Source organism: Dasypus novemcinctus, chromosome 13 (assembly GCF_030445035.2).
Source record: "Dasypus novemcinctus isolate mDasNov1 chromosome 13, mDasNov1.1.hap2, whole genome shotgun sequence".
Classification (NCBI taxonomy): Eukaryota; Metazoa; Chordata; class Mammalia; order Cingulata; family Dasypodidae; genus Dasypus; species Dasypus novemcinctus.
Genome location: NC_080685.1, coordinates 44,343,501 through 44,359,602, shown reverse-complemented (window position 1 = coordinate 44,359,602; position 16,102 = coordinate 44,343,501). Strand labels below are relative to the sequence as shown.

General features: G+C 39.3%; 1 protein-coding gene across 1 annotated transcript in view; it reads right to left on the bottom strand.

The window, feature by feature from the left end:
- Window positions 1-6,350: 6,350 nt before the first annotated feature.
- The window catches only part of LOC101434761 (flavin-containing monooxygenase 5-like), a 34,814-nt gene continuing 25,062 nt past the window's right edge, over window positions 6,351-16,102 (bottom strand). Inside the window, exons 4-8 of the mRNA XM_058310060.1 lie at window positions 14,523-14,665; window positions 13,706-13,905; window positions 9,686-10,035; window positions 8,193-8,265; window positions 6,351-7,033 (exon numbers count right to left, since the gene is read on the bottom strand). Coding sequence (XP_058166043.1) covers window positions 6,679-7,033; window positions 8,193-8,265; window positions 9,686-10,035; window positions 13,706-13,905; window positions 14,523-14,665 — 1,121 coding nt within the window. The 3' untranslated portion in view covers window positions 6,351-6,678. The remainder of the gene's footprint in view (window positions 7,034-8,192; window positions 8,266-9,685; window positions 10,036-13,705; window positions 13,906-14,522; window positions 14,666-16,102) is intronic.

The following is a 16,102-nucleotide window of genomic DNA, read 5'->3' as shown; positions in this document are numbered from 1 at the left end:
AGAGGAGACAGAGAGCAAATCACCAGATTCCAGAGCCTGGGATTGAAATTAGTCGATCCCACCCAGTGGAATCACCTCCATCCAGTTCCAGGGCATTGTGGAAAATGCTTTCTCTGCTTGTCTTCTCTGGTATTTAGAAATTGCATATATTGTTTTTAGTTTTAAATTTTTTTACTTTAAAATTTTCAGAAGCATTCTTTAAACTTTCTCTGTGTCATAGCCATTCGGGCTGTTTAAAATTATTTCCTGGGAAAGTGGTAGGATTGTACTTTACTCCTGCTTTGAAGTTTGGTATGGCCATACAATTTGTTTTGGCCAATAAAATATGAATGGTGATGACAAGTGTCACTTTTAGGTTAATTGAAGAGCTCATGCACAATTAACCATGTTCGCTTTTTCATATTCTCAACCATCTTGGGAGCATGGGTTGACTATGATGTTTGGAGCCTTCCTAGCAACTTGCCATGGGAGCAAAACACATTTGTGCTTTAAAGCTAAGGAGACTTGGGGGCTGTTTATAACTGCAGCCTAGCCTAGCCTATCTGAATGGCAGAGAAATTGATACCTTGAAGGGAGGTACTGCTGCACCCAAAATCTAAAATATATGGCTATCAGCTGAGGGGTCAGGGTGAAAAATGAGAAAAGTGTTAATAATTCAAATTATGCAGAACTGAAATTTTTGTTAAAACTCTCACCTGTAATAACTTGGAAGTCAAATGATAGAGTAACTTCTATCTTTTAAGAAAGGTTCCACAAACTATGGCCCATGGGCCAATTGTGGCCCATCCGTTTATACCTGACCCGTAAGCTAAGACTGATTTTTCATTTTTAAACGGTTGAAAAAGCCAAAAGAAGAACATTATTTTGAGACATGAAAATTATATGAAATTCAAATTTTAGGGCCCATAAATAAAGTTTTATTGGAACACAGTCATGCTCATTCATTCATATACTGTCTATGGCTGCTTTTGTGCTACAATAGCAGAGTTGAATAGCTGTGACAGTACAGTATGGCTCACAAATCTGGACCTTTACAGAAAAAAACTGCTGACCTGCTTTAGACTCTAGAGAAAGAGGTTGGAAAATAATGCTAGGAATTATATTGGTTGTTGTTAATTGGCTCAGTACTATAATAAAGAGATAGACATAGACAAGAATTGCTCAGTTTACAGTTTGCAAGCAAGAATAAAAGAAATAAAGATAATTCAAAAATTGTAAGGCTTGCAAGGTTGGAAAAGGCAATTGTTTTCTAACCTGGAAGGTAAAATATAAAACTGGGAAGAGCTTGGAGTGACAAAAATTCATTAAAACTCAGCCTTGGGTCCAGGATCAAATTAAGAGTATACCAATTATGTCTTGTCAAGTTCTAACATAGGGCAGTGGTGCCCAATAAATCCTTTTGATTGAACAAAATAGCTCAGGATGTTGCTCTCCCAAAAGTATCTGACAGGGCCAAAGAGCCTCCAATTAACTCAAGGTGAGGGGAGGAGAAAGAGAGAGACAGTGACAGAGAGAGACAGAGAGACAGAGACATAAACAGAGAAAGACACAGAGAGAGACACACGAGAGAGAGAGACAGAGAGATGGGAGTATGTGTGTGTGGGCAGGGTTTAAGAAGGCAAAGCAATGAAGCAGATTTAGAAAGTATATATAGAAAACGCTTTGGGCACAGCTATTGATATTTGGAGCTGACTGGAACCTAATAGAGAACAAGCTAAGTTTTTGAGAGAGTCGTATTGTCAAAAGAACCATCTGCCTACGCTAGAATGAACTGTGCCTGGTAACTTGATAGACTGTAACTGACCCTTGTGTTCCCAAACATTTACGGATGAAGAACCCAGACTGAGAAAGCTGCCTAGTGACTACGGAGGGAGTAGGCCTAAAAGTCTATTTCTGGTGTGGTCATTAAGTATAATCGAAAAAGAACATCATCCAGGTCGGGGAGCCAGGGGGAATCTCCACACTTTCAGAGAGTGGAAACAACCTAATCGTGGAACATTCCCCATCCTAGTCGTATTTCAGAATTACTACAATAGAGTCACAAGTAAATTGACATCTTTTCAGTGTGCCTTGTGATGACAAGGAATTTAGCATGAGTTTAGTCTCTCCTCAAGCTCCTCATCTCAGCCTGTCTTAAAATGGTAATTATTAAGTAACTTAGTTTTCCAGAAAATAACATTGACATTTATGTTCAACATTGGATTTAGGACTGAAATAATGATTAGGCATTTCTATGTTTAGTTGGTTTCAGAGAATAATTCCAGCTTTATAGTTTCTCTAATTTTAAACTCTTAATTTTCTTCATTTCTTTCAGCAATTTCTTTAAGAAGGGTGAAGGGACTGTGACTGAGCAGCTATGTTGTTCCAGGCACAAGATGTAACTCCAAAGAGCTCTGTGTTTTTAATCTCCATATCTAACAGTGGCTCAGTGTGCAGCCTGAGGCCAGGCAACTTAACGCATCTGTTTCATTTCTGTATTAGTCAGCTAAAAGGGTGCTGATGCAAAATACCAGAAATCTGTTGGCTTTTATAAAGGGCATTTATTTGGGTTAGAAGCTTACAGTTACCAGGCCATCAAGCATAAGTTACTTCCCTCACCAAAGTCTATTGCCATGTGTTGGGGCAAGATGGCTGCCAATGTCTGCCAAGAGTTCAGGCTTCCTGGGTTCCTCTCTTCCTGGGGTTTGCTGCTTTCCAGGCTCAGCTGCTCTTTTATCTCAAGGTTAGCTGTAGACTCTTAGGTGAATGGCTTGTTTCTTTTCCTGGGGACTTCTCTCCTTCCTCATGACCAAACTCCTCTGTGTCCCTACTTCCCGGGGCTCCAGCTCAAGACTCCAACATCAAAACTCCAACTCTGTCCTTTGCCATGTCTTTTGAGTCTCTACCCATCAAGGGGCGGGGACTCAGCACCCTACTGATGTGGCCCAATCAAAGCCTGGGTCATAATTTAATCACACCCACATACAAACCAGTTTACAAATATAATCCAATATCTATTTTTGGAATTCATGAACCATATCAAGCTGCTACCATTTCTCAAGGATGAAAAGACATAAAACCTTCATTGCCTCTGAAGGATTTTGTATAAAGCATTATCTAACATCAAAAATTATAATATACATGCAATATTGTTTCTTTGAAATAGACACCTCAAAGATTCCAGATAACCATATGGTGAGTCAAATATGGAAAGTGCTTTCCATTTGCACTGAACCCTTAGGGTGTATTTGGGTTTAGTGAAATTTGGCCATTTAGCTGTAAATATTCATTGTGAGCTTACAATGTTGTGAGCTCTGTGATACGTTTTGTGAGTGTAGAAGCTGAGAGAGGATCTTTACTGCCATTTATATGTCCATCTAAAGGGCCACTGGGCAGCGCCAGTGCAGCTTAAGGCAGAAATCTATGTCTTTCAGATGAAGGTTAAAACGGGGAAGACTTCTTTGCCTCATTTGAAGAGGATGCTGAGTTGGGTCTTCTGGGTTTCTGGAGGGCCCAGTACCTACTATCCCCATATCAGTTTCTGTAGTTGCACCAGAGTGAGAGCGCAGGATCTGTCACTCTTTTGTAACCTCTGTGCTTTGCCATACTCGGCTGGGTTCATTTCCCATAGACATATAAATTGAATTCAGAAGTGGTCTTGCTAGTCTCCTGGCTACAGCTGTTGTAAGGCAGTAGTCCTCAAAGTGTGGTCCCCAGACAGCAGCAGTAGCACTTTAGAAGTTGTTAGAAATGCAAATTCTCAGGCCCTACCCCAGACCTACTGAATCAGAATCTCTAGGGACAGAGTGCAGCAACCTGTATGTTACCAAGCCCTCCAGGGGATTCTGATGCACACTCCAGCTTGAGGACCATTGTTGGAGAGGACTTGTCAGTGATAGACAAGACCAAAACTATCCAAAAAAAACAAAACAAAATGAAACAAAAATATCCTTTATGCCTCAAATTACTCTTTTGTGACTATTTTTGTAACTGTGGAAGAAGAAGGGGCCATGGTGATGATGAGTCTCCTCAGAAGTATGCTCAGAGGTCTGATGTGGGGGCAATCAAACATGTATCAGATTTAAATTTGAATTCCAATATTGCCTTTCTGGATTAATAAAGTAAAGAAAACTTAAAAATGGAAAGTTTCCCTTTGCTTAAAATCTATAAAAAAAAAAAAAAAGAAACTTTGTATGCATGCTAAGGAGTTTGAGCCTTGTTCCTTAGACAAGGAACTTTGAGATAGGTTTTAAATAGGGGAATGGTGTGGCCAGATTTGATTTGTAGATAGTCAGCCCTTGAGGCAGTTTAGGAGGTGGCAAGCTCTGGGGAGAATCTGGACACAGGGAGATGGAGGCTGTGATTCTGGTTCAGGTGACGGAAGGAGTGGGGAGGTGTATCGGGCAGAGGTTCTTCCAGATCTGTCCCTAGACCACCTCTTCACATCATCTCTGTCACCCACCCACATGCCCTGAACATTCTAGCATTTCAGGCTGTTCCACTCACCCACACATTGCATATTTGATGCCCTTATCTTTTTCCATAAAAATCTCCTGCATCTTTGAAGATCTTTCTCCACCCTCCTCATCTCTGCAAAGCCTTCCTCACATCCCTCCACTGACTTCTTTCCTGTATCCTTTTTATTCCAGCAGAACTTTGTTCATATTTTTGCCAAGGGCAGATGCATAAATGCTGAATTGTAATTTACCTATACATGTCCCAATTTTTTTTTTTTCTCGTTAAATTGTGAGCCCTTGTCAGGTAAGAAAAATACTTACTTGTTCATTGTTCAGCAAATATTTTTAAGCACCAATTTTGTGCCAGGCACTATAATTGAAACATGAAACTGTAAAGATTCCTGCCATATTGAGTTTATATTCCAGAAGAGGGAGCTAGGAAAACAACTAAAAAACAGAATAATAGTTAATATGTATTATGACAGAGAGAAAACTAAAATGCAGCTAGAAGTATAGGTAGTGACCATATATTGGGGTGTTACCATTTATTTAGTAAGGAAAGGCCCTACTGACAAGGTGACATTTGAACAGAGGCCTGAAGGCAGTGAGGGAGGGAGCTAGGAGGATATCCAGGGAGAGGCATGTTCCAGGAAAAGGTAATGGCAAATGTGATGGCCCTGGATTGTGAGTGGGCTTGGATTGTTCAAGGAATGAGCATGGAGGAGAATAGTAGTAGGTGAGGACAGAGAAGAAGTAGGGAAGCAGCTCATGAATGGACTTGTAGGCCATTGCTAAGGTTTTGCTTTTCCTTGGAGCCAAGGGTATAGAAACCATTGTCTGTTCTGGACAGAAGGTGTCTTGATCTGACTTATGTTTTTAGAATATTGTTTTAGCTGCTATAAGGAGAATAGGCCATAGAGATTAAAGGTGAAACCAGGGGTCCAGTTAGGTGACTACTACAATAATACAAACAAAAGATGGTAGCATGGGCTTAGGAGGTAGCAGTGGAGCAGTGATGAATGGTGACAATCTAGATTTATGTTGAAGGTGACAAGATTTGTTGATAGACTGGATATGCAACATGAAAGAGAGGAATCAAGGAGACTCAACTTTTCTGTTTAAGACTAAAAAGATACAGGTGCCATTTAAGGAGATGGGGTTGTCTGAACAGGTTGAGGGGTAAACTTCAGAAGTTTAGTTTGTTAGGTCTGAAGATGCTTAATTGGCATTTGGTAATGTGAATCTAAGCTTCAGAGAGAGGTCAGGGTTGGAGACGTGCTTGGGCATTACCAAAGCATAAATGACACTAAAACCACAAAGCCAGATGATAACTAATGCATCTGTTTATTCCCAGTGTTTAGCACAATGTTTGGCATGGCAGATGCTCAATAAATATTTGAGTAAATGAAAGAATTAATAATATAATTCAGGTTTAGGAAACAAATTTATATACAGAATATCAGAACTAGCCTCAGTCATAACCTGGTGATATGAGTGATTAAATCAGAGGTAAAGAAATACTTCAACTCTCCAATTAATTACAGAAGTCTCTGTAAATATTCCAAATACTTGTTACTCTATCCCCCCACTTCTGCTTCTCATTTGCCTGGGTGTTTTTATAGAAATTTGAAGCACAATTCCATATATTTTTGATAGTTCTAATAAAATGTAAAATTATTTCTAGTTTCTGCCTTCTATTATTCCCTCTTTTCCCCTTCATGCTACCCTCCATTACCTAAAAAAAAGACGCTCCTCAGTAATATATGAAATAGCCTATTACCTCAAAATCCATGATTCAATAAAATGTGGCTCTGGTGGAAAGGGTTTCTGATGAAGACATCTGTTCAGTTAAATTTTTCTAGATCATTTGAAGAGATACCTTTCCCCCACCTGTACTTTAGATGCAAAACCAAGAATTCACCAGTTGCAAATAGCTAGAAAATTGTGCATTTACTATAAAAGGTAGGCCAAGGAGAACTTCATGTCCCTGAGAGCCTTTGTCCCATTATAAATATGAAATGTGTCCTTCTAAATTAAGCTTTTATACAAACCTCTTCATTTGAAATCCCTGCTAAAAAAGTCTCTAAATTTTCCAAGATCCTCATGCCTATGAAATTTTGGAGGTCTTAGATAATTCACTACCTTAGTCTAGTCTGAACTGAGGGGTAACGAGTTGCACGTGTCCAGCCTCCTAATGAGTGTGTCATTATTGGCACATAACATAATAGTGACCATAGAAGAATTAGCCTTTAAAAAAGACTAAAGTGAGGACAAAGAGGAGGAGGGCTGCACAGACACTTTTAACCCACAGTGGCACCGAGGAAGGAGGCCGATTGCTTCTGAGGATGCGCGTCTTCAGGGGCTTGATGATCCGCTCCCTCTGGGTCAGGATGGCCTGCCGGGCCCCAGCCCACTTCCCCGGCCCCTGCAGGCGGTACTGATATGCGGTGCACGGCCCAAAGAAGATCTCCATGGTCAGCTTTGGATCCCGCAGAAAGAATGAGAACAAGTTGGGCTTCACTCCCATTTCAGAGGCAATTTCATCCATGTAATCTACGTATGGCACTCTGCGTGTATCCCGAGGGTTATTCAGGAATCTGAAACCAGAAGGAAAAAAACCCGGAAACCTGAGTCAGATGACCATCTCCACCCTGCCAAGCATAGTTTCCTATGAATGTTGTGTTGATCTCATGTAAGGAGATAATCTGTGGGGAAACAATCAATGGCAATTAAGCCATCCAAGATTTCCCCCCAAAACAAGAGATGAAATGGACGTTCTTTGTTTTGTTTTCAGTTATCCTGGTCTCCGTGATTTTTAACAAAATACTCGTCATGTGTATTTCTCCCCCTCAAATCCTTCCAGGGATTTTTGGATAGTAGTAAGTGTGTTTCAGAAGATATTTTTGTCTTAATAAGGCTATTTTTCTTTTCTTAAATTCTGTAACTGAGACCATTCTGTTTTTGCCACTAATTTGGTTCTCATTCAGAATATAATTTCATTTTGGAAAATTGGTAGTGAGAATTATGATATATAAATTGTATAGGGCAGTTACTTAGATAATGTATGAGATTACCCTTCATTTCCCAGTTTGGGGTATGTGTGACATTAATTTGATTTTAAATATTACTAAAATTCAATTCCTTGCACACATTTTTAAACCAAAGTTACTGGACAACTAACTCTTTTTAGATGTTAAGCTCTTTGATCTTAGAAATCATGCTGTGACATTTGCACTGTGGATTCTCAATAGATATTTGTTGAATAGAAGTAAATTAAATTCCCAACCCCAAAGGATAAGAATAATTTTCCATTAAGAAGATTTGGCACAATCTGCAAATTTCTGCCCTCATGTCAAAATTTTAATCAGATTCTATAGTGCTTTGCCAACTCATTTCTCACAATGATTTATCTTTCTACCTCCTTAAGAGGATGAGACAGTCCATTTCATCTTACATTTTCATGTGTCTCATATCTGTAAGGCTATATAAATTTATTATTGTATTTGTTGTATTCCATGGACTTTAAATAATGTTTCCATGGCAGATTACTCTGCCTCCATTCCACCCCATAAACATTCCATAAGTGATATTTTGCTCAGTTGAGAGGAAATGAAAAAGTTGATAATTTGAGATGCAATTATCTATGCAAATAGTCCCAGATTCTATGATGAGAAAAATATACAGAATACTTGAGAGGCTTCCAGGTCCACCCAAGCATATTCAGATTTTTCACACAAAAAAAGCCAAGTTTCTTACATTTTTTCCATTTTTTTCTTCTTCTTTTCTATGTCAGCCATCATGTCACTCACTGAAGGTAATTTGTTCAATCCTAGGAAAGAAGTTTGAAATTTGATGATGGCATTCTTACCTAGAAGATATGTTTTCAGGGAGAAATAGATATCCTAAGAAGCAATTTGGTGAAATACATCTTGAGGAAGGTGGCAGAAGAATTGGGGACAATGGCTCTAGAGGTTGTTCAAGAATGCTCTCCACTCATTGTTTTCTCAGGTGCACATGCCCAATAGGTGCAAAAATGTGTCCTTGTTGCATGTCTGATGATTCCAGTCTTGACTAGCAGACTCTAAAGTCCATGAACAAGGGCTGACTAAAGAAGTCTAACCCAACTAGCAACACATAAATTACAGTGTTTGTGGTCCCATTACCAGAGTACTCAGTCTAGCTTGCCTATAAATAGTTGAGTTACCCTTGTGCATTTATATTATGACTCAGTTTACAAATATGCAATTGTACGTATTAATGGTGACATTATGTCCTGTTTTTTTTCCCGATATTTAGAGATTTATTCCCAATTTTGGACTTCATTTATGATTGGCACCTCCCTACAACTCTCCTTCATTACTATGGTGGAAGACATCCTACATTTTGGAACACATAGAATGTTCTCTTGGAAATATGGAAGATTTTTAAAGGAGAAGGAACGAATGAGCAAAATTATTAAAATGTGATAGGCATCATTTCATAGCTGTTGTGTCTGCCTCCACCAATTTATTCTTACCCTTAGAATTAATAATGATAATAAAGATTACAAAAGAAGTACTAATCTTCATTCATTAAATCAATATTTATTGAATACCTATAAAAGTCAAGGTGCTACCGCCTTGCAAAGTAGATATAGAAGTGCCCATTTTTACAGATAAGGTAATTGAGGCTTGTGGATGTCAAGTAGCCTGCCAAGGTCATGCAGCCAGTTCACGGTAGCACAGGGGTTTAACCCCAGATTTGGTTATAAAGGCCTTGGCTCTTTTGATTGTGCTACAGTATGTTCCAGGTACTCTGTGACTATGGTTCACCTACTCGTCCTCTTTATATTTTGAATGGACACTTAAGAGACAGGAAAAAAGTACTTTCTTTGATTTCAGATTATTCCAGAATGATCTTGGCAAAGATGGGAAGTAGGGTAACTGTTACTTTCCATCTATATTTCAGGTTAATATCTCTTTCCCCTTACTGCCCCCAATTCCTACACTGTATACATCCCTGCATGCTCTAGTGAACTATTTGACAATTTGATGATTGCTTAAGGTAGCAATTTTCTATTTTCATTTTCACACAGGAATCTTAAAGATTAAATAGCTATCTGTGGAAGTAATGAATCTCAAATGGCAGAATTTCAGATATTATAAAGGTTAATTGCAGAAATAGATTGCAGCAGAATATCTTCACAAGCCTCTGACTTCACAACACCTGGGTGGCTACCTTTTCTAAATACATGTAAGGTCAGCACATACCCTTGAACACGCGTACAGCCCATCGGCTCTGGAGTTCAGAGGTGGGAATGATGGCTCCCACTGGCTGGAGGATGCCAATGAAAGCTAGTGTTGGCTTCTCTAGCTGAGGAGGGAAGACGAATTTAAACATGGAACACTGGTTGTCCAGAACTGTTGAATCATTTTCCAAAAAAGGAAAAGAGAGAGTATATCCTGTGGCAAAGATAACAACATCTACGTCCTCTTCTGTACCATCTTCAAAGATGGCTGACGTCTCAGTGAACTCTCTCACATTTGATTTCATCAGAACTCTTCCAGAAATTATGTGGTTGGGTAGATCATCACTGATAGTAGCTTGATGGCTCAGAAATCTGCAGAATAATAATTGAAGTCCAGGAAAATTAGTATGTCTTTTTGGAAAGGAGTTGAGCTAAGAAAATGCCTAATGAAGAACCACATTTTTGTTTTACAAAAGATTTCTTTTCCTAAATTATTTTTCTGAATTATTTACTGAAAAAATTCTGTATTTATAATAATGCCAATAATATTTATCAAGTGCTTACTATTTGCAAATAGAAGATTTTGAAATGTAGCATATGTACTTATACCAGTGATACATCAATATCTAACTTCTGTAAAACAATTTCTTTGTAGAGTGTTTAAGTCATTAGCAAGGTGTTCATATTGAAACAGGAAAATCAGACCATATTGTGATTTTCATTTTATTATGCGAACCTATGGTTTTTAATAATGTAAGAATATGCTGTTTTCCAAATTTTACCAACATTTATTATTTATTTTGATACTGTTAGTAGTCTCCCTGCTTCCAATTTTGATTCCATACAATTTCTCCTTAACTCAGCAGCTAGAACCATCCTTTTAAAATGTAAAAATATTCCACATTGGCTTTCTATTTCACTGAAAATAAAATCTGAAATCATTACCAAATCTAGTTCTACAAAGCCCTATGTCTAGTCCCTGCCTACCTTTATGAACCCATTTCCTACCATTTACCCCCCTTTAAACTTGGTATTCCCTCTGCCAGGAATGTTATTCTCTCAGAAATGTGAAGCATTCCCTGACTTCTTTCAGATGCCTATTCAAATGCTTTCTTTTAAGCCTTCCCTGGCCACCTCATGCAAAAAAAAATGGAGCTTCTTGTTCCTCTCTCTCCCCCATCCTACTTAATTTTTCTTCACAGTGGGTAATACTCCATGACATATTATCTATTCACCTGCTGGTTTCTCCTCTCCTCTAAAGGAAGCCAACTAAGAGCTGGGACTCTACCCTGGATAAGTCACCACTCTACCCCTAGAACCCAAACCCTACTTGATCACAGTTACAACTTAAAATATATACCTTAAATTTATCTAGACTGTACAGATAGGCACATTTATGTTTTCCTATTTATACCACACAACAGATGAGGAGATAAGTGTTGCATGTTACCAACATAAAAATGAGAGAGAGAGAGAGAGAGTAAGAGAAAGGGAGAGAGAGAGAGAAACTTGACTACCCTATGGTCACAAGGAAAGTAAGCCCTAGAGATTTGGTAAAACAAATCTGCTGATGGCAGGTCCAGTGCTCTTTCTGTTTTGCCATACTTTGTTTCAAACTGCCTGTTATGCTAATTCTCACAAATACATATTTTGTGGTAATATATAGTTTTCTTCTCTATGGTGAACCTGATATCTAGAGATACATAAATTCAAATACCCTTTTTCCCATTAAGACAAAAATGGGTTATCTTCCATGATTTTAACAAGAGTTTTAACTGAAAAATATGTATATTCTTTATACGACAGGAGAATATATATTCCCAAATGGAAAAATATTTTTCTGTTATCTTTTCTAATATCTTCAAGCAAAGTTTTATTCTAGTAACACCATATTGTATTTTTCATGTATTATATGTGTATATTTGGCCTAAATTTTGCCCTTTTCATCTTCATGGATATTTCCTACTGATTCATACTCAAGGATTCAGTGAAGTCTGTGGAGTGAGTTGCTTCTCAGTACGTCATGGGGACACAGGCTTAGGCACAATGGAAACTTTCAGCAAATGGCCACTTAATTATTTACAAAGGGTCAAAGAACAAAGGAAGAGATCATATTGTGGCCACCAAGGTTGGTAGATGGCAGCTCCACATGCCCCACTTTGCATCAGAGAAGAGAGAAGGTTGTGCTGCTTGAGGACGGGTATTTATACAGTCCAGGTGGAGGGGGCCCTGCCACTGAGAGTTTCCTGCCCTGATAAGCATCTCGGGTTGCTGGCTCCTGGTTTCTGGATTTTAAGTCTAGTCAGGCCTTTTCATTAGACCTAACATCTCTGCCTGAGGTGTGGAATGGAGTCGGACTGAAACATTGTCACACAGTTGAAAAGGAGGCTGGGCGTAGGTGAGGGCAGGGAGATGGCCACTGAGCTTGTATCTATATGACCTCCCCAGCAAAGTCAACATTCACTGTTTCCTCATACTCTTCGTATCTACAGATTTCTACTGTGTCTTCATGGAGCAGACCATTAGTCCACCTTCATCCTTTTTGTTGTCTTTCTCAGAAGAGTTTTCTTGCTCTATTAGATATTTTTTAAGGTTCAGTGACCACAGTAGACCATTCTCTCTGTTTCAGAGGCAGACAAATCATGGTTTTGACAAAAGTTGGGTAATCTTTCTTCATTTGTTTCCAGCAAACTTCCTGGTGAGTCTTAGCTTTTGTTTTGTTTGTTTTTCTTTTTGAGTTTTGAGACACGATAGTCGATGCTTGCAATCTGTTCAACACCCAAAAGGCGCCCAGATAATATTTGTTGACTTGACACTGCTGACCATTCTCTTCTTGAAATTTTTCTCCTTTCCATTTGCCCATTCTTAATACTGATTCTTCTACTTCTCCGCCTGTACTTTCTTTCTCAGTTTTTAATGGCTACTCTTGAGCTTTCCTGTTAAAATTTAAGATCTCTTGCCTTCTGATCTAGGTTCTCTTTTCTGCTCTTTCTAGGTCATTGGTTCTTAAGTCAGAATGTGGAGAGGAATGTGTGTGTGTGAGTGTATGTAAAGGAGAATATCAGAGCCTCTCCACTCCCAATCTAGAGAATCACTCCCACCACCACTGAGATTTGCTATACATTCCAAGGGCTGATGACTTTGAGATTACTCTCTCTAAGGCTAACCTCTACTTGCAGGTTCAAATTATCTATCCTAATGCCTGCCATGTATCTTTCTTGGAATATCCCATAAATATCCCAAACACAGTTTTCTAAAACTTAAATAATCGACTACATTTCCCCTACAGGAAAGAGTTCTTTACTTCTGAATTCATTATCTTGATAGGATGGTGGATGTCAGTAAATAATACAATAAGACAACACAAAAATTGTTAAGTATTTACTATGTACTGGGCACTAGCGTAAGTTATACACATTTTCCTATTTAGTACTCAAAACAACCCTCAGAGTTGGTGCTAACAGTATCCTCATTTTATATACAAGGGGAAAGTGAGGCACAAGTAATTAAATAAATTCTACACTATCACACAGCTAGTAAGTAGGAAGCCAGGATCCAAACCCCACCTGCCTGGATCCAGAGGGCATACCTAACCCCTGTGCTTTCCGGCTTTCTCTCAATCAGAAAACTCAAGGCAAAGGGAAAGCAGGTGTTACATTTCAAAGACACCCCTTCCCCCAATCTCTTCTGCTTTATACAGCAGATTCCTGATCGTTTCTTTTTGCCTGGGAAAATGGAGTTCATTCTTACCACACAATATCCCATCTGCTGTTGTCACCCTAGGGGGGTCTCAGAGTCTAAAGAAGTGAACAGAAGCCTGAGAACATGAAGGGTGGGGACAGAGGTAGCTGTCACCAGATTCCTGAAACTCAATTTCTTTCCTCTAAGGTAAGTAAGTAGATTGGTCCAAAGACACATGAGGAAGGAAATGATGATCAACATTCTCATACGATTGTTGAAGTTTATTTTTGAGGTGATATAACATGGACTCCAAACCATCCCTAAAAGCAGAGGTAAATTTTTTTTAAATCCTAGAACATACCTGTGTTGAGGCTGCAAACCATAAATGTCATGGTTAAACCGTGTGTTTAATTTATTCTCTGCCCATCTGTTGATTAGGAATGTAGGGCAGAATTTGTGGAGGGAGGAGTTAAAGCGAGTGAAGAGGACAGTGTCCATGGGCATCCCGTCATCCCAGACCCGATTCCAAATCCAAGCACCCCGCCTTGTGCTGAGGAATACCTGGGGGAGAATGCAAATAAACTAAAAATAGGTGGCTCACAATATAACATTTTCTTTCACAGTATCCTTTTCCCAGCTCCTTAAATATCTTTTACTTGTTTCATGAGGAGAAATGGACAAGAGCTCTCTTGCCTGTCTCCAAGGCAGGAAGACCCCAGAAACTCACACACCCAGAGGCACACACTCACACACACTCAACACACCTGACATGTTGCTTATACCCTAGTCTCCCTCTGGATCTCACCCACTATTATCTTGAACCTTCTCTAATGTAGTGGTAAATGACTACAATCTTTTAAGTTCTAAATTCTGGGACAAAAATAATGCAGGAAGACTAGAGAACAATGTCTTGGCATATATGTTCTCAATCATCTAGCAATCACAATATTATGGTCTCTAGGACATTATTTAATCTGTATTCTTAGAAATTTAAGTATGGAAGGGATCAGAGTTGGGAGATGGTGCAAAATGTCATGTCAATGAAAAATGAAACAGGTATAAAGAGGTAATTATTAAGCCAGAAGCAGTGTGGCACATGCTACACATTTCACACTATCCTTCCATCTGGGGGGTGGGCAGGGTCCACTGGGAGGGTAGAAGAATTTTTAGAGCCATACCTGTGCTGCTACGTGACTGAGCTCAACCGCCAAATCAGCTCCAGAATTTCCAATGCCGATTACAATGACTTTCTTCCCTTGGAATTTCTCTGGTGTTTTGTATTCCCAACTGTGGGTATAGTGACCTTTGAACTTCTTGATTCCTGTGGGCAAAAACAGAATTGCTCAAGCCTTGGTCCTTATTTTATTTAACTTTTAAATTTCTGGTGTTTTCTAAAGCTTATGACTGAATTCAAAGGCCATCCTATTTAAACCACTTACCTTCTGATCTACTCATGCCAGTTCTGTGGACATCAGAAGGCAGAATGAATCCTTCTACAGTTTTGTTCTAGATGGTAAATTCCATGTTCAACCCAGGCTACTGAGAAACTTGGATGACTCATTTCTGCCTCCTTTCCACTTATCTGTATCCTGCTACGCCTTCAAGGAGGAGCTTGACTCTTATTTAAATAATACCTCTTTCTGATCAGTCATCCTTGTTATGTACAACTGCCGCATCTGGACTCAGTTCCCTCTGTCTTACTTTCCCAGCCCAAGCTTTACCCTCGTCGGCTTTTTTCCATCACTTCTTGGACACAGTATACTCTTTCCATCTTATAGCACAGTCTACTCTGCTTTCTTACTGGGACCAAATGTTTCCATATCAACCACAGGGTCTGAAGCTGAGAGGATGTCAAAACTCTTTATTTTTGCCTGCAGTTTAAAGATAAATTTTATCTGGTTGATTTCTCAGCAGAAATCACCGGGTCTGCACATACGAACTTTCCCTTCTCTTGTGACACTGGGCAGTGCCACTTGGTCCTGATTGTGGTTGAGTTCTTACCCTGCTCCTTTACCCTTACACAATTGGCTCTAAAACCTCAGCTTTCCTTTGAAACACTTCATTGCTCATCACCTAACGAACTCCTTGATCTACTTGTTCCCAAACTTCATCTTTGCCCTATAAATTACTTGCCAAAGCAATATCAGTTATTTCCCCTCTCCTTTGCCCCACTGCTATCCCTATCACTACCCAATGATAACCTATTTTTCACATTTGTATGAAACGACAAAGATTTATGCTAGTTCTTCAAGACCTAAACATTACTGGGCTTCATCCATCCTTCCTTTTTCTCCTTTTTCCCTTTTTCTTCTCTTCCAAACTGAAGCCTATATCCTGTAAGTTATGTGGACGGAGACTTTGAGTTCAAACAGACTTAGGCATAAATCCCAGCTCTTCAACTGCTGGCTGCATTTGTAGTATATAAAATGGAAATTATATCACCTATTTCACAGGAATGGTATAAGGATGACTTGAAATGCTTGAAAAATAATTTTAATGCTCTCCTTTGAGTGATTTCAATCCCACCCAATCCCAGTCCATTTTAAACTACATTTCTGGGAACTTGTGTCCTTGTGGCTTCCTCCAATGGCTCCCATTTCACTCAAGTCAAAGCCGAAGTTCAAACAAGGGCCTGTAAGACCCTACTTGATCTGGCCCACCATTTATTCTCTCATATCCTCTCCTTCCTACTCACTCCTTGGCTCCAGTCACCCCGGATGTGGTGGGCCCTCCCACCTCAAAGCCTTTGTACTTGCTG